The sequence below is a fragment of the Trachypithecus francoisi genome, unplaced genomic scaffold (genome assembly GCF_009764315.1).
Source record: "Trachypithecus francoisi isolate TF-2019V2 unplaced genomic scaffold, Tfra_2.0 Lachesis_group6, whole genome shotgun sequence".
In the NCBI taxonomy this organism is placed as follows: Eukaryota; Metazoa; Chordata; class Mammalia; order Primates; family Cercopithecidae; genus Trachypithecus; species Trachypithecus francoisi.
The window spans coordinates 91,522,252-91,547,387 of record NW_022681471.1 but is presented as its reverse complement, the minus strand read 5'-3'; the positions used below and the strand labels follow the sequence as shown (position 1 = coordinate 91,547,387).

Genomic DNA, 25,136 nt, shown 5'->3' with positions numbered 1-25,136 from the left:
GGTTGAGGTCATTATTTGTCGTGGGTTGCCTTCCTGTGCGTTGTATATGTAGCAGCATCCCTGGACTCTCTACTAGATGCCAGTAGTGCTGCCTCCTCCAGTGCTGGCAACCAAAATATCTCTTGTCATTGTCAAATATTCCCTGAGGAATAAAATTATCCAGTGTTTAAAACCAGTGGCCTACCCCGTTTACAAAAATGGCTGCTTGATATTTCATTTGATGGTAATACCACTATTACCTTTCTCCTAATAATAGATATTTAGGATATTCCTAGTCTTTTACTACCATAAACAACATAGCAGTGTATAGTAGATTCCCATTGTGTGCATGTGAGCACATTTATAGGATAACTTTCTAGATATGAAGTTTCTAGGTCAAAGTTTATGCATCTTGAATTTTGATTCAGAACTGTCAGTTGCCTTCCAAATAGGATGTACTGATTTGCATTGCTGGCAACATTATAATGCCTTTTCCTATAAATGGGAAATCACAGTGTATTATCTGCTATGATTATTGCCATTGTGAGGGACAAAAGAGTAGTGCATTTTAATTCGCTTTTCTTGATTTGAGTGTCTTTTTTCGTTTTTAACCACCGTTTGTACTTTTTTCTTTCAAATATTTATTCTAGTCATTTGCCCCCTTTTCTCTTGGGTGTGGAATTACTTTGATTGCTGGATGTTAGCTCCTTGGGTTAACTTAAGCAAATGAGATCTCTGTCATATATGTTGTCAATATTTTTCATAGTTTATTATTTGCTTTGATTTGTCTTATACCTCTTGGGGAGTGGACACAATGTGTTTTTAATGTCTCATTTTACAATCTTTTGTGGCTTCTAGAGTTCTTGTATTGCTTATATAGGATTCTGTGTGTTGAGATTTTAAAAATGGCATTTCAGTTATGTGGAAAAAATGGTGACTGAATGATGGTGGCACCGTTGAGTCTCCGTCTGGATGGAAAGAAAGTTAAACTCTTCTTCTTCTTCTTTTTTTTTTTATTATACTTTAAGTTCTAGGGTACATGTGCACAACATGCAGGTTTGTTACATATGTATACATGTGCCATGTTGGTGTGCTGCACCCATTAACTCATCATTTACATTAGGTATATCCCCTAATGCTATCCCTCCCCGCCCCTTCCCCACAATAGGACCCAGTGTGTGATGATCCCCTTCCTGTGTCCAAGTGATCTCATTGTTCAGTTCCCACCTATGAGTGAGAACATGTGGTGTTTGGTTTTCTGTTCTTGTGATAGTTTGCTGAGAATGATGGTTTCCAGCTGCATCCATGAACTCATCCTTTTTTACGGCTGCATAGTATTCCATGGTGTATATGTGCCACATTTTCTTAATCCAGTCTGTCACAGATGGACATTTGGGTTGATTCCAAGTCTTTGCTATTGTGAATAGTGCCGCAATAACATACGTGTGCATGTGTCTTTATAGTAGCATGACTTATAATCCTTTGGGTATAATCCCAGTAATGGGATGGCTGGGTCAAATGGTATTTCTAGTTCTAGATCCTTGAGGAATCGCCACACTGTTTTCCACAATGGTTGAACTAGTTTACACTCCCACCAACAGTGTAAAAGAGTTCCTATTTCTCCACATCCTCTCCAGCACCTGTTGTTTCCTGATTTTTTAATGATTGCCATTCTAACTGGTATGAGATGGTATCTCATTGTGGTTTTGATTTGCATTTCTCTGATGGCCAGTGATGATGAGCATTTTTTCATGTGTCTGTTGGCTGTATGAATGTCTTCTTTTGAGAAGTGTCTGTTCATATCCTTTGCCCAGAAAGTTAAACTCTTCTACATCATATAAAAGTGAATTCCAGATTGATCAAATACCTAAATATATATTTGAAAAATTTGGTGAAAATGTAAGAGGATATTGGCATAACCTTGCTTAGTGCAAACTTTTTTTTAATGGTACAGTGTTTTTCTTTTAATGATCATTGGGACATCTTAAAATTCACTACTAAGTACACACATAAATAAGGAAACATAAGAAATGTCATAACCCAAGTGCTTTTGAAACTACTTCTTAGTTCCAAGCCCCAGCATGTATCATTGTATGAATTAATTTTTTTTATTCAGACCCTGGATCTTTGTTTTAAGACTAGTATAAACAAAAATAAAATATAAACAACTTGTTATTAACATATAGCTGTAGTTATTAACTGCAAGAATACAGTAAAAAAGAGTCATACTAAATGTTAATGTTCTTGTAACAGAATTATCCATATCACCTTATGGTAGCAAATTCTGGCAAGAAATGATCATTCCTTTCTTATTAAAAATACTTTTTTCCAAGATTGATCAGTTATACCACAAATAAAACCACAGTTTATTCAATAGAGCCCTTGCCTTTTCTTTTTTTTTTTTTTTTTTTTTCTGAAAGATCTGCCATTACAGGGAACTACTAATTTCAGATCAGTTACTCACACCAGGGTTATTCCTGTAAATTTACATCTTAACTTTATATATAGTAGATGTACACTCATATTCCCTCTCCAGTCTTGAAGCTAAACACTTTCACAAAAGAAACAACCTAAAATCACTTCATGTGAATCTTGGTTCTTACTTTTCTTCTACCTCATTTGTTCTTCCTCCTCATCACCAAAATTCTCTTCCTGCATGATGGTAAAGGAGAGAGATCTAACAGCCACTTCTACAGCAAGGCCATCGGTGAAGGTAAAATCCAGTGACAGCTGTAGCCATGCCAGCCTCTGCTTAATGGAAGTCTGTAAGGACTCCCTGGGAGAGTAGTGGCCAGAATGCCTCCATCTGCTTGAGATTCATCTTCACCTTCACATTGGTAACGCATTCTCTCTTCTGCTCCTTGGAGGAAGACTTCATTTGCAGAATTGTCTTTATGTTTACCCTCTAGAGTAAGCTTGTCCAACCCATGGCCCCAGGCCACATGCAGCCCACGACAGCTTTGCATGCAGCCCAACACAATTCGTAAACTTTCTTAAAACGTTATAAGATTTTTGGCTGGGTGTGGTGGCTCATGCCTGTAATCCCAGCACTTTGGGAGGCCGAGGCGGGCGGATCGCAAGTTCAAGAGTTTGAGACCAGCCTGACCAACATGGCGAAACCCTGTCTCTACTAAAAATACAAAAATTAGCGAAGCATGGTGGTGCGTGCCTGTAATACCGGCTACTCAGGAGGCTGAGGCAGGAGAATTGCTTGAATCTGGGAGGCAGAGGTTGCAGTGAGCCAAGATCATGCCACTGTACTCCAGCCTGGGCGATAGAGCGAAACTCTGTCTCAAAAAAACAAAAACAAAAAACAAACAAACAACAACAAAAAATCTATGAGATTTTGTTGCAGTTTTTTTTTTTTCTTTAAGCTTATCAGCTGTCATTATTGTTAGTGTATTTTATGTGTGGCTCAAGACAGTTCTTCCAGTATGGCTCAGGGAAGCCAAAAGATTGGACACCCCTGCTCTAGAGAGTTCACATAAATACTCACTCCTACTTATTTCATTGTCACTTGTGGAGTGTTTACTATTTTCCTTTTCAGTATCATTTTTACTGACTTTTCCTGTATCTGAATTCGCTGATGGTTCTGAATTACTTGTGGGTTCCACTGGCTTTACAGGAGACAAAGATTTCAACACAGCATGATCACTAAGTAGAGGTTACAACCACTTCTGCCTTTCTGCCTCTGAAGCTTTAAATCCCAGCACAGATTTTATTCTTGGAGCACCCCCTTGGATTCTTCATGCTTATGCTTCTGTCTTTCTTTGTCTTCTTGAGACAAGTAATAAAATCATCCTTTCTGCGCAATCACTGTCAATATCTGTATCACCTACATAAGCTTAAGTCCTATTCATCCTTCTCAGGGAGTGGATCTTTGTCTGCAGTGTGTAGAGTAGGCTGCATCAAAGGTACCACTGTACAGTGTGGGTTGTCACACACTACCTGAGGCTTGCCTTTTTTTAATCTGTATTTCTTCATAGCAGTTTGTCCACCTGAGAAATGGCCTCTTCCCAGCAATTGTTGCTTGTTTAAACATGGGGCTGAATCAACTTTAATTTCTGTTCTAGGATTTGATAAGCCTCTGACACTGTTCTTGTGTTTCTTCATACAAATAAGCTTTTCAAATGTATCTTTGATATTATTACCTTATTCAGTAATGCTTTCACATGGAGCTGCAAGTTGCACACACTGCTGTGTGAACGTTATTCAGTTCTTTTGACTTCTGGTGAGTTTTGGATAAACACTGGTACTGACTGGTGCTGAGTTTCAAAGTACTGATAGAATTCAGAGTTGCACTTAAGCTCTTTCAAACAAGCATAGTAAGCATGAGGTAGACCTTGAGTCAAATCAGATAAGATATGATGGGGAAAAGTGCTGAAGTTAAGTAAAGGCCCAGGAGATGAACTGGCTATAGAAAGTAAGAAGGCTAACCGTCTGAAGAATTCTGAACTCTGCCACCCAGAGTTGGAACAAAACCTTCAATGTAGGCAGGCTGAAGTCATCTGTAAAGTTAGGTGCTTCCTCTTCTGAAATCTACTCTTCACTGAGTCCAAGGCCTAGCTCCTTAAAAGGCACGACACAGATATAGCTGGTTACATTGTCACTTTCAGAGTTTAGAGGGTAGTTTTTTAGCATCCATAGGATAGATAGCCTTGCTGCTTGGAAGTTCTGAAGACAGCTTTCCAGAGACCGATGAGGTACTGAGTGGGATGCTGTCTAGCTTTATTAAGTGGGATAAATAATCATTTATTATTATTAATCATGCAACAATAATTCAATGTATTAAATTATATAATTTATAAATATTTATGAATTATGATTTATTAATTATAAATTTAATAATTATTAATCATTTAATAAATTATTCCATTTATTAAATGGGATAAAGCACTGACCCTGTCAAGCAAAAGTATAAATCCTCTGGAAATCACTTCAGTTTCTTGAATGAGACATAAAGCTTTTCTTACAAGGTTAGTAATAGCTCAGCTATTTGCTGCCATATCTTCCAAATGAACATTGTATTTTTTTCAGGTCACTTGTAGTTCAGCTGTCCTCCATACTCTCAAAGCTCTTAGCCAGGAAGATACAGTGCGCCAAATGGGAAGCATAACGAGCAAACTAATGAAGGCAAATAGCATGGAGACATCCCAAATATTAGGGGTTGCCAGGGAGCAAAGTGTTGCAAGGTATCCACTTTCCTGTTGTTGAGGTTGCCCTGCAGACAGGATACTGGAATCAAGTAGCTCAGTGAGCTCCACATCCTCTTGAAACAGGACTTCCTGTTACAGGATGGTATGTAATGAGTTGAGTCGGAATCCAGTATTCAACTTGTGAAGTAAGTCATCTTTCTTACTGTGCTGAGAAAAAACCCAACTTTTGGTGGTTTTAGCCACTTTTAACAGAATGCGTTACTTAATAACCCATCCCTGAGCATGCCAGTAAGTGGAGTTTATGTTCATTGAGTGATTACTGAATCCCAGGTATTTTGGTAGGACTCTTGTGGGAAGCTTTTGTTATCCCTCTGTGATGCATTTTTCCATTTTTGGCAACAACGTATTTAAGTCTTGTGTGTCCCGGATCCTGTAAGTACTGATAAAGCAGAGAATTCCAAATGCTACCTCCTTGTCAAACTCCGGTGTTATCCTTCTTTGCCATGCCACCCACTTCAGCACGATGGGAAATCAGAAGAAACATTTGTAATGAAGATGGGAAACCTAGAAACCATAACGAGAAAGATTGTCAGATTAAACTGTATTAAAATGTTAAAACCCGTAGAGTCAAAAGACATATTTGAAGCTGAGAGAAAATATATGCAATGCATATGATATGCAAAGGATTCATATATAGAAAATGAAAAAGGATGAAAGAAGACACAAAATGTGGTGGACATATAGACAAAAAGATAAGGCAAGCAATTTCTGAGAAAAAAGTGTGATGCCATTTGCAAAGATGTTTACTGTCCCCAGTTTTTAAGCCAGGAAAACAGGGCTGATTTTCATTCCTCCCTTTCTGTTGCATTCCAACAAATGAACCCAGTTTCAGCCCTTCTACTGTAGCTGGGATTACAGGCATATGCCACCATGCCCAGCTAATTTTTATATTTTTAGTAGAGACGACGTTTCACCATGTTGGCCAGTCTGGTGTCGAACTCCTGACCTCAAGTGATCCACCTGCCTTGGCCTTTCAAAGTGCTGGGATTACAGGCATGAGCCACCGCACCTGGCCCCGACATCAGAAATTTCTAAGCACAATGAAAATCTTAAAAATTATCAAACATACATATCAAAGTGAGAAAAATATTTGAAGTATACATAACAATGATCTACCTGCTTTTATACACTAAAATTCTAACAAATCATTGAAGATCACACCTAATATATAGCTGAAAGAATATGAAATGTATGTAGAATAGTATACCATGTATCATACTTCATATTCTTAAACATTAAAAAGGTTGATAACAGTTAGTACAGTCAAGTATATAGAAAAAACACCAAAGAAGTCATACACTGTATATGGCATTTTGTGGTGGAACAGTTGATTTACATATATCAACATTTACATTGCACATACCCTTAACACAGTAATGCCCTTTCTAGAATTTTACCCTAGAGCTTTAATATATCAATAAGACAAGACAACCCAACAGAATGGTCTTCATAGCAACAGAAATATTAGTGGCCTCAAAACATACAAAAAGATTATAATCCTCACTAAAACTCACATACATGCTGTCATTTATCTGTAAGAGTGGTAAACTTTGAACAGGTAGGTAAGAGTCACTGTGGATGAGAGTACTGGCTGGTTGACAGGTAATTTGGCTGTACTTATTAAAGATCTCTTTTTCTTATTTTAATCAGCAGTTGCATTGATAGGACTCCATCCTAGTGAAATATTTATATGTCCACAAAGATTTCCAAGGCAGTTCTATTCATACTAGCAAAAAGTAGAAGGAGAAAGCCCTAAGCGTCCCATGTTCCTGAGAATCCAATAATGGTAGAATGACAGCTGTACTACCAGGTGGCATTGCTTATGATAAAAATGACCCCTGATTGGTAAACAAACTTCACGTGGATGAGGAGGACCAGAGAGTAGTTAAATTGCCACATCCATATTCTGGAACTGTCATGATAAAAATTGACTGATATGTAAGAATGTCTGGGATACTTTTGTCTAAGTGAAAAAAATCAAAGTCCAGAAAAGCATAGTAGGAGCAGCCGGGCATGGTGACTCACATCTGTAATCCCAGCATTTTGGGAGGCCAAGGCGGGTGGATCACCTGAGGTCAGGAGTTCGAGACCAGCCTGGCCAACATGGTGAAACCCTGTCTCTACTAAACATACAAAAAATTAGCCGGGCATGATGGTGCATGCCTGTAATCCCAGCTACTCGGGAGGCTGAAGCAGGAGAATTGCTTGAACCTGGGGGGCAGAGGTTACAGTGAGCCAAGATAGTGCCACAGCACTCCAGTCTTGTCACAGACAACAGAGCGAGACTCTGTCAAAAAAAAAAAAAAAAGAAAGAAAAAGAAAAGAAAAGAAAGAAAGAAATTTCTAATGTCTAGGTAGTCAAGTTTATCACCCTGTAGCTATGTATTTTCTGAATATGGGGATTGCTTAGAAAGGCTATCAGCCACCACAAAACTATCAAAACTTTTAACTTCTCTATCACTTTTATGGTTATCTTGTATATATTTAAATCTCTAATCCATCTGTAATTTACTTGGGGGCTCAGAGTGAGATGAGTAATTTACTTTTATGGAGTTTCTTCCCTCCATAAATGCCTAGCCAGATTTTTCTAATGACATCTTTTCTGCAGAGATTTAAGATACTTTTATTATGAAGTAATCTCTGACACTGTACTTCTAGGATCTGTTAATGGTTATTAACTCTCATTATCATTGTCATGTTTAGCTCTGTGTTACTGGAAGCCTGACAATGGAATGACGGCTGTTTTACTGGGTCTGAGAGATAAGGAAGGAAACCCAAGTTTCTCCTACTGTCTACTCTCACTTGACACAACACTTCCGACACCAGATGTAATCCCAGGCCCCAGGCTGTTCCCCACATACCAAGCGGTTCTCCCTGGACACCAGCTGGGTGTGCTCTTAAGTCAATTCCATTCTGACACCGTCTACCTGGAGTTAGCGTCAGCTCCCACAGGTTGAGGGCTTAGTCCCACAAGACTGCGCCAACTTGAGATGTCAGTCACAAGTAGGGTGGCACCTATACATCTGACTGATGGGCCACAAATTGGGGGTTCCCATGAACCCCTCCTGAAGATTGATTAATTTGCCAGAGTGAGTTTCAGTTTCCCTGACTTTCCCCTATTTGTTATAAAGGATATTACAGGCCAAGCGCGGTGGCTCGTGCCTGTAATCCCAGCACTTTGGGAGGCCAAAGCGGGCGGATCACCTGAGGTCGGGAGTTTGAGACCAGCCTGACCAACATGGAGAAACCCCGTCTCTACTACAAATACAAAATTAGCCGGGTGTGGTGGCACATGTGTGTAATCCCAGCTACTCAGGAGGCTGAGGCAGGAGAATCACTTGAACCCAGGAGGCAGAGGTTGCAGTGAGCCAAGATCGCGTCATTGCACTCTAGCCTGGGCAACAAGAGCGAAACTCTGTCTCAAAAAAAAAAAGCGGGGGGATATTACAGAGGATACAGATGAACCGCCAGATGGAAGAGATACATAGGGCAAGGGATGTGGGAAGGTCCACGGACCTTTCATGCCCTCTCTGTACTCACTACCATCCGGGAACCACCAAGTGTTCAGCTGTGTGGAAGCTGTCTGAATCCACCCAGTCCTTTGGTGGTGGTGGTTATTGTTGTTTTTGAGAAACAAGATCTTGCTCTGTCCCCCAGGCTGGAGAACAGTGGTGCAGTCTTGGCTCACTGCAGGCCCAACCTCCTGGCCTCAAGTCATCCTCCCTCCTCAGCCACCCATAGTGCTGGGATCATAGGAGCCAGCCACCACAACCAGCCACAGTGGGGTTTTTATGGAGGCTTCATCACAGAGGCATGATCATCATTGGCCCTTGGTAATCAACTCAGCCTTCATCTTCTCTCCCCTCCCAGGAGTTTTGAGGATGGAGATGAAATTCCCAACCCTCTAATCCTGTCTGGTTTTCTGGTGAGCAGCTCCCATCCGGAAGCTACCTAGGGGCAGCCAGCCACCAGTCATCTCATTAGCATATAAAAGACACTTTGATCACTTCAGAGTCTATTCCAAGGGTTGCAGGAGCTTTTGCCAGGAGACAGGACAAAAAACAAATATATATTTCACAATATCAAACCAGGTGACATTACTCCAGATAAAAATGACTCTGGATTGGTAAACAAACTGCATCTGGACTGGAGGACTGAGTAAACGATGACTGGCTGGTAGGAAGCCATGGACTGGGGTTTTCTGAGCACATTATCACTCAGTGATATGTAACTGGGCGCATCTTTTGCTGGGACCCTGGAAGCCATGCCACTGGGACCATTACAAGAGATACTGGTCTATGGAACAGGTTAGAGCTTCCAAGCAACATCATCCTAGCACTCAGCAGTGTGGTTTTGTTCCCTGGCACCAGAGCTATCACGAGGGAGGGGCAGTTTGGGCTAACAGCTCCTGGATTGCTCTGAGAAGCCCTCCTGCTGGAGAAACCTGCCTGTCACCGCCCTCTGGCAGGCTGGCTTTCCTGTCCCCTCTCCTGCACAGCTGGGTAAACTAGTGCCACTGTGGCTGATTTGGGTCTTACGGGTGCAACGAGTGGCTTGAATTGAAGGCCACCAAGTGTGGGTGTGACAGGATGGGATCTGGAGCAGAAACAGGTGGGTTATTAGTCTTTGCGAGGAATTGGGGCCCTTGTAGAAGTGAGTTCTTGTTTGGTGGTGACAAGGCCAAGCACAGACCTTTCCCCTTTTGCCTCAGTCAGCTGCCAGGGCCACAGACCTCTGGCTTCCTGTTCTTTGTTTCATGATTGATGAGCGAAGGTAGGAACAGTTTGTCATGATTGATTAGCTCTGTTTAGAACTGTTTGTTGTAGCTCTGTGTCCCCTGCAAAGCCTGCTCTGTCAGCCCCAGGCAGGACTGACTTCCTCCTTTGTGGACCACCCGGACCCTGTCCTACATCTGTCACTGTCCTGTGAGGCAGGCTTCCTCGCTGCCTCGGTTTCATCTATGAGTGTCTAAGTGTCGCTTTTCTCCCTCCACTAAACTGAAGCTTCTTGAGTTCAAGAGGTGTGGTTTTGTATCAGTCTTTACTTCACAGGACTTACCAGCCTGGCCTCTATTCAGTAAACATGTGTTGAGTGAATGAATTTCCAGGGTGAGATATTTCTCATACCCTATCTGTTTCTCCTATAAAGTTCAAAATGATTTTAGTCATGTAGATACTCTATGTAATATACTATGCCAAACTGCCTAGTGACTGGCATAAGAACAATTATATAAGAAAGGCCAGGCCAGGCACGATGGCTCACGCCTGTAATCCCAGCACTTTGGGAGGCCAAGGCGGGCAGATCACAAGGTCAGGGGTTCGAGACCAGCCTGGCCAACATGGTGAAACCCCGTCTGTACTAAAAATACAAAAATTAGCCGGGCATGGTGGTGGGCTCCTGTAGTCCCAGCAACTCTGGAGGCTGAGGCAGGAGAATTGCTTGAACCTGGGAGGCAGAGGTTGCAGTGAGCCGAGATTACGCCACTGCACTCCAGCCTGGGTGACAGAGCAAGACTCAGTCTCAAAAAAAAAAAAAAGGCTAGTGTGGATGCGGGAGCCAGACTGCATGGATTCGACTCCCTCATTCCTGGCTGTGTGACCTGGGCTAGTTACTTAGGCTCTGTGCGCCTCACACTCTTCATCTGTCAAGTTTCTCCTAGAGGGCACAGAGTAAGCCCTCCATGTGCGTGAGGTGCCATGTCCCGGTGCCCCAGGCTGGTCCTGGCATGCTAAAGAGGAATGTGCCATTACAGGAATCATTGACCTTCAAGGACGTGTTTGTGGACTTCACCCTGGAGGAGTGGCAGCAACTGGACTCTGCCCAGAAGAACCTCTACAGGGATGTCATGCTTGAGAACTACAGCCACCTGGTGTCCGTGGGTGAGGGACCGCGCCACGGGGTGATGCAGAATGCCCCCAGTACTGTGTTTCTTTCTCAGCTGCTCCAAGCTCCGGGGCCTAGGAACAATGAGTGTGGGTTACCACCCTCAGTGAGTTTGGGTTACAGCCCACTGTGTAGTATTCGTAGTCCCCGTTGGACTCTGGAGAGCATATTGGTGCCCTTGCTTGCTATGTGAATGATCTGTACTGAGGGGCAGATAGCTGTGTGCATGGGGCCATCACCGAGGCTATGCCACCTTCAGCCTGCAGGGGTGGGCCTAGGTTCTGGAATTCCTCAGCATTAATAACGAAGTCCTTTGTCATGTCCCCTGAACAGGGTATCTAGTTGCAAAGCCAGATGTGATCTTCAGGTTGGGACCAGGAGAAGAGTCCTGGATGGCAGATGGAGGGACCCCGGTACGGACCTGTGCAGGTGAGGACAGGCCAGGTGAGTCAGGCCGGGGAAAAGGGACCAGGTTGGTTGATGAGAGCTTGGCCTCTGGGATGCACTCAGGAGCTCTTCTGAGAGCCCCGGACTTGTGGACATGCCTAGGCTCTGATGAGCGGAAACTGTTGTCATGTCCAAATGAGGCCTCTGCCTGGCCGCCGGTTACCGTCTCTGTGTTCTTTGCTTGGCGTTCACATAGATTGTGGCCACTCTTGTTCTGAGATCCCATTTCTACCTTCCACCCTCCTGGCTTGTTAGTGAGAAGTGCCAAGCCTCTTCTCATTCCTCTCCCACCACCTTTCTGGAAGCTTTTAAGACTTATTCTCCCACCTTCTTGGCCTTTTGTATTTTCACCATAGTAGATGTATTAATAGATGTCAGCATTTCCTCTTATTGGGCATACTGTGGGCCCTTTCGGGCTGAAATTTGGATTGTTTTTTTGTTTATTTGTTTGTTTGTTTTTTGTTTTTGCTTTTGTTTTTTAGCCTAAGGTAGATTATCATACCTGTTGTTGTTTTTTTTTTTTTTTGGACTCAGTATGGACACCAAAGCTTTGCCAGTGACCTTTACCCAGCCAGGTACCCACCACGTTCTTGCCTGCTCTCACTTTGTGGTTAACACTGTAAACCTCACACCATTTTCTGTTTTCTCTACTTATTTCTTCTCAGACTGTTACAAATCTGACTTCATACTACTTGTTATCAGATTCCTCCATTTTTCAATACATCCTTCCCACTCAACTCTTGTTTTTGTTATTATCTCTTTACTTATTCAAAAAATAAACACACTCGAGAGGACATTACTCCCAAGGTGGAATACTTCAGTGAATCATATTTTAGTCCTGCATAGAGCTGCTTTTTCCATGTCTGTTTTTCCTGTGGGCTGCCTACAAGGATCCAGAAACTCTTCTGATACACTGGTCTGCTCTTTCTCTCCCCTTCATGGTATCCCCTTCACTGGCCCATGGCAAAGAAGCCTGTTTAGAATGCTGTTACTCTTCAGAGGGTGATCCATGAACCAGCAGCCTGGGCATTGTTGGGGCACTAAGTAGAAAATCAGAATCTGAGGCCCCACTCTAGATTTTCTGAAGGAGAATGTGCATTTCAACAAGCTCCCCAGGGACCCCATAGACACAGTGAAGCTTGAGAATCACTACTCATTAGAGATTAATTTCAGAGCATCAGCTGTAGTCAGGTGCTGGCCCCAAGGACTCCTCAGATGGCTTCCTCCAGAACCCACTCCTCAGCACACACACCTGTTCTCTGAGATCCTCCCTGTGCTGGTATTTGTGGCTCCCACCATTCTGTAGCTTCCTCCAGGAATGTTTTGGGTGATGATAACCTCTTTGTTGCTCAGTGTAATTCCATATCTGCTGCTTAGAGATTCATCAGGATTTCTGGTGTGCTGATGGTATGCTTCCTTTCTTCCAGTGATGCCTGGAATTGTAATGACTGTGTCTTGTTCTCATTTCAGTGCTATCCTAGAAGGGAGGAAAAGCAAATTCAGGCACAGTCTACCCTCCTGAGTCCCGATTCCCTCATAAGAAAAACTATTATATTAAAATACAGACATTTATATATTCAGTCTAAGAGTGCAGAACAGTATAGGCTAACAAGTAATCTTAGGTGCATTCCCAATCACACCCCCCGAAGGGCAGCTTCTTCTAAAGATTTCTCTTTTTGGTTCTGGTGAGCACCTCCATAGGTTTAGGGAATACCTTTATATCTGCATTTTATGGGTTTTCAGTTTTATCTTCCCTCTATGAAAAGTAAGGATTTCCCTCACACTTTGGCCTTCCACTCCCGAGCTCTTCACAAGTTTGTTATATGCTCATTTTTAGTTCCTGTATTGGTTACATTTGTAACTTTAAATAATATAGCTATGCATTTCATATGGTAACTTAAAAAAATATATAGCTAAGTGCCAGTGGCTCATTTCTTTAGCTCGAACACAACCCCTAGACATAAGAGCCTACATCTTGTTCTGACTTGTTCCAGTGTGGGACTGGTGGAAGACATTCAATAAATATTGCACTGATTAATTTGGACCTGGGCAGAGGAAGGAGTTTTGTTATTCATCCACATACAAGTGGCTAAGAGCATGGACTGTGGAGCCACATAGCCTGGACTGGAATTCTGGTCACTTTCCTCACTAGCTATCACTGTGTACACATTGGTTGGCCTCTCTACCTGTTGTGGGGCTAATGATAGAACTGAATGATTTTCAGAAATTAATGAGTTGATCCATGTAAAGCACCTAAAAGGGTGCCTGGCATAAAGGAAACACTCAACAAATGTTATCACTGTTTTTATTGTTGTTATTATCCATAAAAAACGTTTTCTTTAATTTAATGTAGTGGTTGTTAACCAGAGATGTATTACATAGTTACGTGTGGATCTGTCAGAATACTCATGAGTAGGCCCCACTGTAGAAATTGTTTCAGAAAGCCTAGGGTAGGCCTGGTTATGTGCATTTTGAGTGACACTCCAGAGGGTTCTGATGCCCATCTTTGGTTAAGATCCACTACTTGAAATATCTGCTGAGAGGAATTGCAAGGAAATAGGAGACAGCAATGAGCATGCGAGCAGGATGGGATGGAAAGACAGGCGCACATGGACTCACTCCTAGACAGCTCTCCAAACTCCCAGGGTTGGAAGCAGAATGCAGCAGAAAGCAACTTGAATTTCTTCCCTGTTTCTCCATACTTGAATCTATTTCAGGAACTATATTTTTCCCTCTGTCTCCTGGATGAAACCTCTGGCTGGTCCCATAAGTTCACTGGTCTTTCTGAGATAATAAAAATCTTCTGGGAACTGTTCCTTTCAAGAGTAGCCTCATTACAGTAATGAAAACTGTCCAGTCTCATGTAGTAGTAGAAACTGAAATTTATTTCAAGTTTGTTGATCTTTTCATAGAAGTTTTAGCTTTGTTAATTTTCTCTACCATTTTTCTGTTTTATTGATTTCTTTTACTTTTATTTTCTTTTTCCTACTTACTTTCAATTTACTTTGCTGTTTTTTATCTAGCTTCCCCCAACATTTTATTATGAAAATTTTTATATAAAACAAGTAAAAGAATTGTAGATTGAACACCCATATAATACCTCCACCCAGATTTATAATAACTATAAACATTTTGCTATATTTATCCCCTGTCCATCTGCCAATTCCTCCAATTTCCATCAATTTGATTTATTTTTTTATAGTGCATTTCAAAGGAAGTTACAGAGATCAGTACCCTTAACCCCTAAGTACCTCCACAGGCATATCATTAATTAGAATTCAATATTTGTTAGTACTTTATCATTAGTACTCATGAAGTATTTTAATAAAACAAAATGCCCTTATGGCACCATGTGATCTTTGGCCATACATGTTAATGTTTGAACATAATTTTCTATGTGTTTTTATATGTGATCATTATATATTTATGTTGATGTGACTGCATTCCTTTTATTTTTTCAAATGAAATTGATTAAGGTATAATGTACATACCATGAAATTTATCTTTCTTAGGTGTACAGTTGTATAGTTTTGACAAATATGTAGCTGTGTAATTACTACTACTACAATAAAAGTATTGGACATTTTCATCCCCCACAAAAAACTCCATGTTTCCTTTTATAATTCAGTCTCTCTCCTCATCCCAGGCTTGACCTCTTTTCCTTCTAGTTTGGTTCTTTCTAGAATGTCATGTGGCTGGCTTCTTTCACTTACCTTAATGCATTTTAGGTTCATCCATGTTGTGGCATGTATCATTTTGTTCCTTTTGATAGCTGAGTAGTATTCCAGTTTGTCTGTCGATGGACGAGTTAATGCACATTTGAATTGTCCCGGGGTTTTTTTGGTTATTATGAATGAAGCTGGCAAACATTCTTGTACAGGCATTTCTGTGGATCTGTGTTTTCATATCTCTTGGGTAAATATCTGGAGTGAGATTGCTTGGCCATATGGTAAGCATATGTTTAACTTTATAAGACATTGGGCCGGGTGTGGTGCCTCACGCCTGTAATCCCAGCACTTTGGGAGGCCAAGGCGAGCGGATCACTTAAGGTCAGGAATTTGAGACCAGCCTGGCCAACATATAGTGAAACCCCGTCTCTACTAAAAATACAAAAATTAGCTGGGTGTGGTGGCACATGCCTGTAATCCCAGCTACTTGGGAAGCTAAGGCAGGAGAATTGCTTGAACCCAGGAGGTGGAGGTTGCGGTGAGCCGAGATCATGCCACTCTACTCCAGCCTGGGCGACACAGTGAGACTCTGTCTCTCAAAAAATAATAATAAGATATTGCCAAACTGTTTTCTAGTGTGGCTGTACTATTTTGTTTTCCCACCAACAACATACCTTTCTAGTAGGTATATAGGGGGATCTCATTGTGATTTAAATTTGCATTTCTGTAATGATCAGTGATGTTGAGCATGTTTTCATGTGCTTATTTGCCATCTGTATATGTTCTGTGGTGAAGTGTCTATTGTAATCTTTTGCCATTGTTTGTTATTAAATTGTGAGAGTTCTTTATATATTGTGGATATAAGTCCTGACCAGCTATGTGTTTTGCAAGTATTTACTCCTAGGCTATGGCTTGTTTGTTCATAACAGTATCTTTTGAAAAACAAATGTTTCTATTTTTATAAAGTCTGATTTATTAAATTTTTCTTTTGTGGTTCATGCTTTTTGTGTCCTCTTTAGAAAATCTCTCACTAATCCAGGGTAACAGAGATTTTTTCTGTATGTTTTCTTCCAGGAGATTCATAATTTTAGTTCTTATATTTAAGTCTATGACTGTTAATGACTTAATTTTTGTATCTGGTGTGAGGTAATATTTTTATATTATTTTTACATATGCATTTCCAATTGTTCCAGTAATATTTTTGAAAAGAATATTCTTTCTTTTTCTCAGATCAACAAGTGATCCATTTATTATTTGACATCTACTTTAAAATGATGCCAGGTGTGGTGCCTCACACCTATAATCCCAGCACTTTGGGAGGCTGAGGCAGGAGGATCCCTTGAGCCCAGGTGATTGAGACCAGCCAGGGCAACATAGTGAGACCCCGTCTTTAATAAAAAATTAGCTGGGCATGGTGGTGCGCACCTGTAGTCCTAGCTACTCGGGAGGCTGAGGCATAAGAATTGCTTGAACCCAGGAGGCAGGGGTTGCAGTAAGCCAAGACCGCACTGCTGCACTCCAGCACTCCAGCACTCCAGCCTGGGCAACAGAGCAAGACTCTGTCTCAAAAAAAAAATGTTAATATTAAGAATTTCACTGGGGAACTGGGATATATAAAATAATCTAATGAAAACTGAAAATTAAGAATTTAATATATATATAAAAGAAACACAAAATTTAAAAAGCAACAACAAAAAAAGAATTTCATATATAGACTTAATAGCAGATTAACCAGAGCAGAAGAGAGGTTAAGTAAGAAAGATAAGGTACTATCAAATATTCAGTCTATTCCAGACTTTTCTTTCTTAATTAACTTACTTTGGCATCCTTTTTGAAAAGTATTTGAACATATGTGTCACTCTGTACACCAATACAGGTTGAGTATCCCTAATCCAGAAATCCAAAATCCTAAATGCTCCAAAAGCCAAAATTTCTTGAGCACCGACGTGGCATCCAAAGGAAATGCTCATTGAAGCATTTCAGATTTCATGTTTTCAGGTTAGGCTACTGAACCAGTAAATATATAATGTAAACATTCTGGAAACCAAAAAAATCTGAAATCCAAAAACACTGCTGGTTCCAAGCATTTGGATAAATGATACACAACCTGTACCACATGTCTTAATTGCTGTAGCCTTATATTATGTGTTTAAATCAGGTAGTATGAGTCCTCTTACTTTGTTCTTCCTTTTTGTAATGTTGTAGCTAGTCTAGGTCCTTGGTATTTTCCTAGAAATTTTAGAATCAGCTTGTCAATTTTTGCAAAAAAGCCTGCAGGGGATTTTGACATTGTATGGAATCTGTGGATAATTGATGTCAATATTGAGTCTTCTAAAGCAAAATATGGTATATCTGTCTATTTCAGTCTTTTAAATTTTATTTCAGTAATATTTGATAGTTTTGAATGGATAGGTCTTGCACATATTTTGTTTAATTTACCCCTGTGTTTTATGTTCTTTCAAGGTAATGTAAATGGGGTGTGTGTATGTACATAGTTGTTTTGTATTTCATTTTCCTATTGCTCATTGCTAATTTATAGAAGTGTAATTGATCTTTCCATATTGGCTTTGTATCCTGGAACCTTTTAATAAGCTCACATATTAGTGCTAGTAGCTCTTTTATAGATGGTTTGGTATTTTCTACATAAACAATCATGTAGTTATGAATAAGGACAGCTTATTTCCTTTCCCAGTCTGGATGCCTTTACTTCTTTTTCTTACTTTATTGTACTTACTGGCTAGGATCTTCAGTATAATGTTGACTCAGGTAGGGAGGGCAACATACTTGCCTTGATCCTGATCTTAGGACAAAAGCATTTACTCTTTTACCATTAGGCCTAATTTTACTTGTAGGTTTTTTCATAATGGCCTGAAAAAGGTTAAGGATATTTCCTTCTAATCCTGATTTTCTGAAAATTTTTTTTATTATGAATGGATGTTATAAATTATTTTTATGGATCAATTCCTATGATTGTGTTTTTTCTCCTTTAGACCATTACTTCCCATGTAATTATTGATATTATTGGATTTACAGGTACCATTTTATTGTTTCTTTTCTGTTCATCCCACCAACCAAACTTCTTTTTGGTTTTTTGTTGTTATTTTACTTCACCATCCTTCTCTTTGGAATATTTGACTATTTTTTAAATTAAACATTCTATGTTGAGATAATCGTAGATTCCCATGCCCTGTAGGAAAAAATAAAGATAAATCTCATGTATTCTACCCAGTTTCTACTAATGGTGACATCTTGAAAAACTATACTACAAATCACAACAAGGATATTGACATTGAGAAAGTCAAGATACGGAACATTTCCATTACTACAAGGGTCCCTCATATTGCCTTTGTATAGCTATACCCATTCCTTCCCACCCCACCCCTTCTTAAGCCCTGGCAACTACTAATTTGTTCTCCATTTCTATAATTTTGTCATTTCAAGAATATTACATAAATGAGGTCATACAGTATGATACTTTATGGGATTAGTTCTTTTTACTCAGCATACTTCTCAGTTGGATTCATCCTGTTGTGAGTACCCAGAGTTTCTTCCTTTTTGTCACTGAGTAATATTCCACCAAATGGATGTACCACAGTTTGTTTAGCCATTCACCATTTGAAGAACATTCCTGTTTTCAACTTCATTGATTTCTGCTCTGATTATTTCTTTTCTTCTGCTTGATCTTTATTTCTAATAAATGCATTCAGTGCTATAAATATCCCTCTCATTGCTGTGTCCCACAAATTATGATATGTTGCATTTTCATTTAATTCAAAATAGTTTCAAATTCCCCTTACGACTTATTTAGAAGTAAGTATATCTTTAAATTTCCAAATATTTGGGGTTTTCCAAGTATCTTTCTCATTGATTTTTGTTGTAATACTGTTATTGCACATAATATGATTTCTTATAAATTTGTACAGGTTTGTTTTAAGACCCAGAATATGTTCTATCTTGGTGAATGTTTCATATGCACTTGAAAAGAATGTATATTCTGCTGTTGTTGGATGCAGTGTTCTCTGAATGTCAATTAGGTGAAGTTGGTTGATGGTGCTGTTCAGATTATCTATATCCTTGCTGGTTTTCTGTCTACTTGTTCTATCAATTATTGAGAGAAAGTGTTGAAGTCTCCAACAATAATTGTGGATTTGTCTGTTTCTCTTTCAGATGTATCCATTTTTGCCTCATGTATTTTGAAGTGCTGTTATTAGGTACATACACTTTTAGGATTGTTATTTCTTCTCAAAGAATTGACTGTTTTATCATTTTGTAATGTCCCTCTTTGTGCCAGAAAATCCTTCTTGTTCTGAAGTCATTGTCTGAAATTAATGTAATTTCTCCAGCTTTCTTTTGGTTAGGTTTTCATGGTATATCTCCATCCCTTTACACATCTCTCTACAGAGAGTTTCCTTATACCTCTCTCTACCCACCCCCACCCCGCCAATTTCCCCTAATAGTAACATCTTGCATTAGTATGGTACATGTGTTACAACTGGTGAATGAATACATTATTATTAACTAAAGTCACATCTTACATTAAGGTTCACTCTTTGTGTTGTTCAGTTCTATGGGTTTTGTCAAATGCATAAAAATCCACCATTACTGTTTCATACAGAATAGTTTTACCGCCCTAAAAATCCCCTGTGCTTTGCTTTTTCATCCCTTTTTCACTCTCTCCTGGCAAGTACTGATCTTTTTACTATCTCTATAGTTTTGCCTTTTCTAGAATGTCATATAGTTGGAATCATATAGTATGTAGCCTTTTCAGACTGGCTTCTTTCAAATAGCAATATGCATTTAAGTTTCCTCCATGTCCATGGCTTGATAGCCCATTTCTTTTTATTGCTGAATAATATTCCATTGTGGATCACTTTGTTTATCCATTCACCTATTGAAGGACATCTTGGTTGCTTCCAGTTTGGGGCCATTATGAATGAAGCTGTTATAAACATCATGTGCAGGCTTTTCTGTAGACATAAGTTTTCAACTCATTGTGGTTCATTTCCTTTTGAAGTTTGTAATTTTTTTTACTGTGAACTCCTTTTCAGTGAGAGTTATTTTCCATGGAAATTCTGTGTACCCTAAGCTTTGAAAGCATCACTGCAGAACTATTTGGATTGCCACTGCTGGGGCCCACTGGTTTCACTAATGCAGGAACAATTTATAGGTGAATTTATCAACTTCGGGGGTTTTGTATTATACTTCAAATGTCCATTTGGAATGCACTCCTACATGTGGTACAGGACTGTGGTTCTGACTTCTTGTAAGTAACCCCTGATTCTTCTTAACATTTTCATTAGCCAGTGGGTGACATCTTTCTAGTTCCTATTTTACACACAGAGATGTCCTTTGTGACTCCCAGCTTTAACCAGGTAGCTCAATTCTAATTCTCTGCACAGTTGTGCCCTGTGGCCTAGAATTCACTTCACACTCATGATTAGAGCCTTAGTCCCCCAACTGCAAAGCCACACAGCTTCAATTTCTGTTCACCCCCTCACTTTAAATTTCTTCTTCATTTTTGTCACATAATAAATTTATTTTCTGGTTTGAGCTTGGCTGCATATTAAATTATTTTTGTTAAATTTGAGCCAGCATTTCTTTGTACTTGCACTCAGGGGAGGTGGTGGTGGTGGGACATGGGGAGGGTCCATCCACATCAGCTCAAGTCATGTTGATAGGAGTTCACTGCTTGGGCATTTAGGGATTAATGTTATTCCATAATATTCCAGTGGAAAGACTTAACAAGTTTGATGATTCATTCATTTTCTTCTAGAAGTCTGGCAAGTTGATGAGCAGATAGATTGCTACAAGGAAAGCCAAGACAAACTTCTGTGGCAAGCTGCATTCATAGGCAAGGAAACACTGAAGGATGAAAGTGGTCAAGAATCCAGAACATGTAGAAAAAGCATTTATCTGAGCACAGAATTTGATTCTGTAAGACAAAGACTCCCTAAATATTATTCATGGGAAAAGGCATTCAAAACATAATTTAAACTTTCTTAGTCAAAATAGAAGCTATGTAAGAAAGAAAGATGATGGATGTAAGGCATATTGGAAAGTATGCCTCCATTCTAATCTTCATAAAGCTCAACCTGCAGAGAGATTTTTTGACCCAAATCAACGAGGGAAAGCCCTCCACCAAAAGCAAGCCCTTAGAAAAAGTCAGAGAAGTCAAACTGGGGAGAAACTCTACAAATGTACTGAATGTGGAAAAGTGTTTATCCAGAAAGCAAACTTAGTTGTACATCAAAGAACTCACACCGGAGAGAAACCTTATGAATGCTGTGAATGTGCAAAAGCCTTCAGCCAGAAGTCAACTCTCATAGCACACCAGAGAACTCACACAGGGGAGAAGCCCTATGAATGCAGTGAATGTGGAAAAACCTTTATCCAGAAGGCACCACTTGTTAAACATAAGAAAATTCATATGGAGAGAGACCCTATAAATGCAGTGTCTGTGAGAAAGCCTTTAGTGGGAAGTCAACTCTCATTAAACATCAGATCATTCATATGGGAGAAACCTTACAAATGTAATAAATGTGGGAAATCTTTTAGTGTTAAATCAACTCTCATTGTATGTCACAGAACATAAATGCGTAAGTTGCATGCTATTGTGAGTAGTGTGATGAAATTTTACACTGTCCTGCTGTTTCCTGCTCAGGATGCAAATCGGTGAATCTTTTTTTTTTTTTTTGAGACAGTCTTGCTCTGTCATCCAGACTGGAGTGCAGTGGCACAATCTTGGCTCACTGCAACCTCCACCTCCCAGGTTCAACCGATTCTCCTGCCTCAGCCTCCCGAATAGCTGGGATTACAGGCACATGCCACCATACCCAGCTAATTTTGTATTTTTAGTAGAGACAGGGTTTCACCATGTTGGCCAGCCTGGTCTTGAACTCCTGACCTCAAGTGATCTGCCTGCCTCAGCCTCCCAAAATGCTGGAATTACAGGCGTGAGCCACTGCACCCGGCCTGAATCATCCTTTTGTCCAGTATTATATCCATGTTGTATATGCTACCTGCCCATTAGTCCCTTAGCTGTCTCAGTTGTCAGATTGACTGTCATGGGATTGCAGTGCTTGCATTAAAGCTACCCTTACTGTATAATGACCCCAAAGTGCAAGAGTAGTGATGTTGGCAATTTGCATACTCCAAAAATAAGTTATAAAGTGCTTCCTTAAAGTGAAATGGTTAAAGTTCTTGACTTAATAAAGAAACAAAATGTATGCTGAGGTTGTTAAGATTTATAGTAAGAATGAGTCTTCTGTCCAGGAAATTGTGAAGAAGGAAAAAGAAATTTGTGCTAGTTTTGTTGTCACATCTCAAACTGCAAAAGTTATGGCCACAGTACATGATAAATGCTAAGATGAAAAAGACATTAAATTTGTGGGTGGAAGGCATGAATAGAAATGGGTTCTGACAGCAATCAGGTTTGGTACTATTCACAGTTTCAGGCATCCGCTAGGGATCTTGGAACATATGCCCCATGGATAAGGGAGGACTACTGTACATTGTCATATTGTGCATCAAAGAATTCATTGAGTGTAATCATGTAAATCTAATATACATTTTTTTTAAAAAGCCCTCAGATATCATTTAGCCTTTGGTAGATGTAAGAAAACTCAAAAGTTACTCAAATCATTCAATAAATGATAAATTATTTATTTATGTATTTATTTTGAGACCATTTCTCACTCTGTCACTTAGGCTGGGATGCAGTGGCATGATCACGGCTCACCAGAGCTTCGACTTCCCAGGCTCAGGTTATCCTCCCACCTCAGCCTCCCGAGTAGTGGGGACTACAAGCACCTGCCACTACACCCAGCTAATTTTTGTATTTTTTGTAGATGGGGTTTCGCCATGTTGCCCAAGCTAGTCTCAAACTCCTGGGCTCAAGTGATCTGCCCACCTCAGCCTCCCAGAGTGCTAGAATTACAGGTGTGAGCCACTGTGACCAGCCAATAAATGATAAATTCCTTACTCATGAGTTTTAGTACATTGTACATCAAATAATTTATGAAGGGTAGAAACCATGAAGATAGCAAACACTGGAATGCCTTTGGAAAGAAGTGAGGTGTCATCTTAGAGCACTTATGTTCAGCAAACATCAATTTAATAAATTTGATAACCCAGTTTTCCTGTATAATATAAGGAAAATCATGTCTCAGATATGTCATCATCCATTTTATAGAAAAGATCGCAGGGGTTACAGTCAAGCACTCAATTATAAATTATACACATATTCTCTGTAGAACAGGTTTAAAAGCTTCTGAAAGTATAAATATATTTTATAATCAGGAGGACAGAGGAAAAACATATTAATCCTTACTAGGCCAATCTCCAAGCTTATCTGTAAATAGATAATCCCTAAATAGATTAGTTTGAGAGCACATGAGCCAGCAGGATTCTCAAATAGACCTTGCACATGTATTTTCTCTGTCATCAGTACAAAAGTGGAAGCATCTTATGGAGAAATATACTCTTCTGGGATACTTTTCTTGAAAAGTCAAAATTTATTCTAAAAAAGTAATTATGGTGGGGCAATAGGTTCAGAATTTCTAGGAAAGATCCTATAAGAGCAGTATTAATTGAAATAAAAATAAGCAACTTGAATATCCAGTAATAGGTGATTGAGTAACTTGATATATTCATAAATTGGAATCATGCTTCCCTTAATGTATTCATATTTTAAGGAGTTTGGAAAATGTTCTTAGTAAACTAAGACTATAAAACTATGATTTGTGTTGTAAAACGGCATATATAAGAAGGATATGGCCGGGCGTGGTGGCTCATGCCTGCAATCCTAGCACTTTGGGAGGCCAAAGCGGTTGAATCACCTGAGGTCAGGAGTTGGAGACCAGCCTAGCCAACATGGCGAAACCCCGTCTCTACTAAAAATACAAAAATTAGCCAGGTGTGGCAGCGCGTGCCTGTAATCCCAGCTACTCGGGATCCTGAGGCAGGAGAATCCCTTGAACCCAAGAGGAGGAGGTTGCAGTGAGCTGAGATCGCGCCACTGCACTCTAGCCTGGGCAACAGAGTGACATTCCATCTCAAAAAAAAAAAAAAAAAAAGGATATGCGATATGCGCCATTATGAGTTCAGTGTCTCTGGGTTGTAGGAATATAGGCAAATTTTTATTAGTAAAAAGTTAGATACATGTGTATATATTTATATTACATTTCTATCTTGCCTGTGTTTATTCTCACATGTGGAGAGAAATACACAAAAAAGGAAGAAAAGAGAAGGAAGAAACTACACCCTACTATTAACACTTATATTTGGAACTAAAATTATTGATTTTTTAATGCTTCTGATTATACTCTCAAATTTCAAGAAACTACCAAGAAGAATTATTTAAAATGTCTTTTATGTAGTTTTCTTTATCCCTCATTTTTCTATTCAGTTTTATTTTCAATATATTACACTATTCTACTACTTTCTATTCTGCACACATCATCCCATTTTGAAAAGGCTACACATATTCTCTATTTTCCATATGGTTGTCTGTTTGATCTCATTGTTAGAAGAATATATTCTACAACGTTGAATATTTCTACAACGTTGAGAAAGTGTATCTTAGGATTTTAACTGGGAGAGTGATTTTCTAATGAGAGCTAAAACATCATCTTGCTTTTACACTTCATCCTCACAAATCCTGTGACCTAAATTGGAAGATACCAGATTTTACATATGAGAAAACACTGTAGTGAGTAACTCAAGGTCCCATGGATAAGAAGAACAAACTGACAAAAACCCAAACCTTCAGAAACCACATATAAATTCTGATACCGGTGATTGCTATTGGATAACTATTTTCTCTTTTCCTCTTTTTTCCGTATTCCGTCACCAGCTCACAAAATGCACTGTGGTGAGTATCTCTTAATATTGATTTGTTATGAAAGTAAAGGCTTTTCATTTTATAAAAGCATTACATTGATGA

The 25,136-nt window shown here is 39.6% G+C and overlaps 1 protein-coding gene and 1 pseudogene across 18 annotated transcripts in view; one reads left to right on the top strand and one right to left on the bottom strand.

The window, feature by feature from the left end:
- KRBOX4 (KRAB box domain containing 4) overlaps positions 1-25,136 on the top strand; it is a 39,881-nt gene that overhangs the window by 5,145 nt on the left and 9,600 nt on the right. For 2 of the 18 annotated variants that reach the window (XM_033202025.1, XM_033202029.1), the window contains 3 exons: positions 10,948-11,074; positions 11,412-11,522; positions 20,967-21,755. In XM_033202025.1, coding sequence (XP_033057916.1) covers positions 10,948-11,074; positions 11,412-11,522; positions 20,967-21,181 — 453 coding nt within the window. In that variant the 3' untranslated portion in view covers positions 21,182-21,755. The other 16 variants (XR_004434995.1, XM_033202037.1, XM_033202031.1 and 13 more) reach the window with 16 other exon arrangements.
- LOC117078407 lies at positions 3,560-7,210 on the bottom strand (annotated as a pseudogene).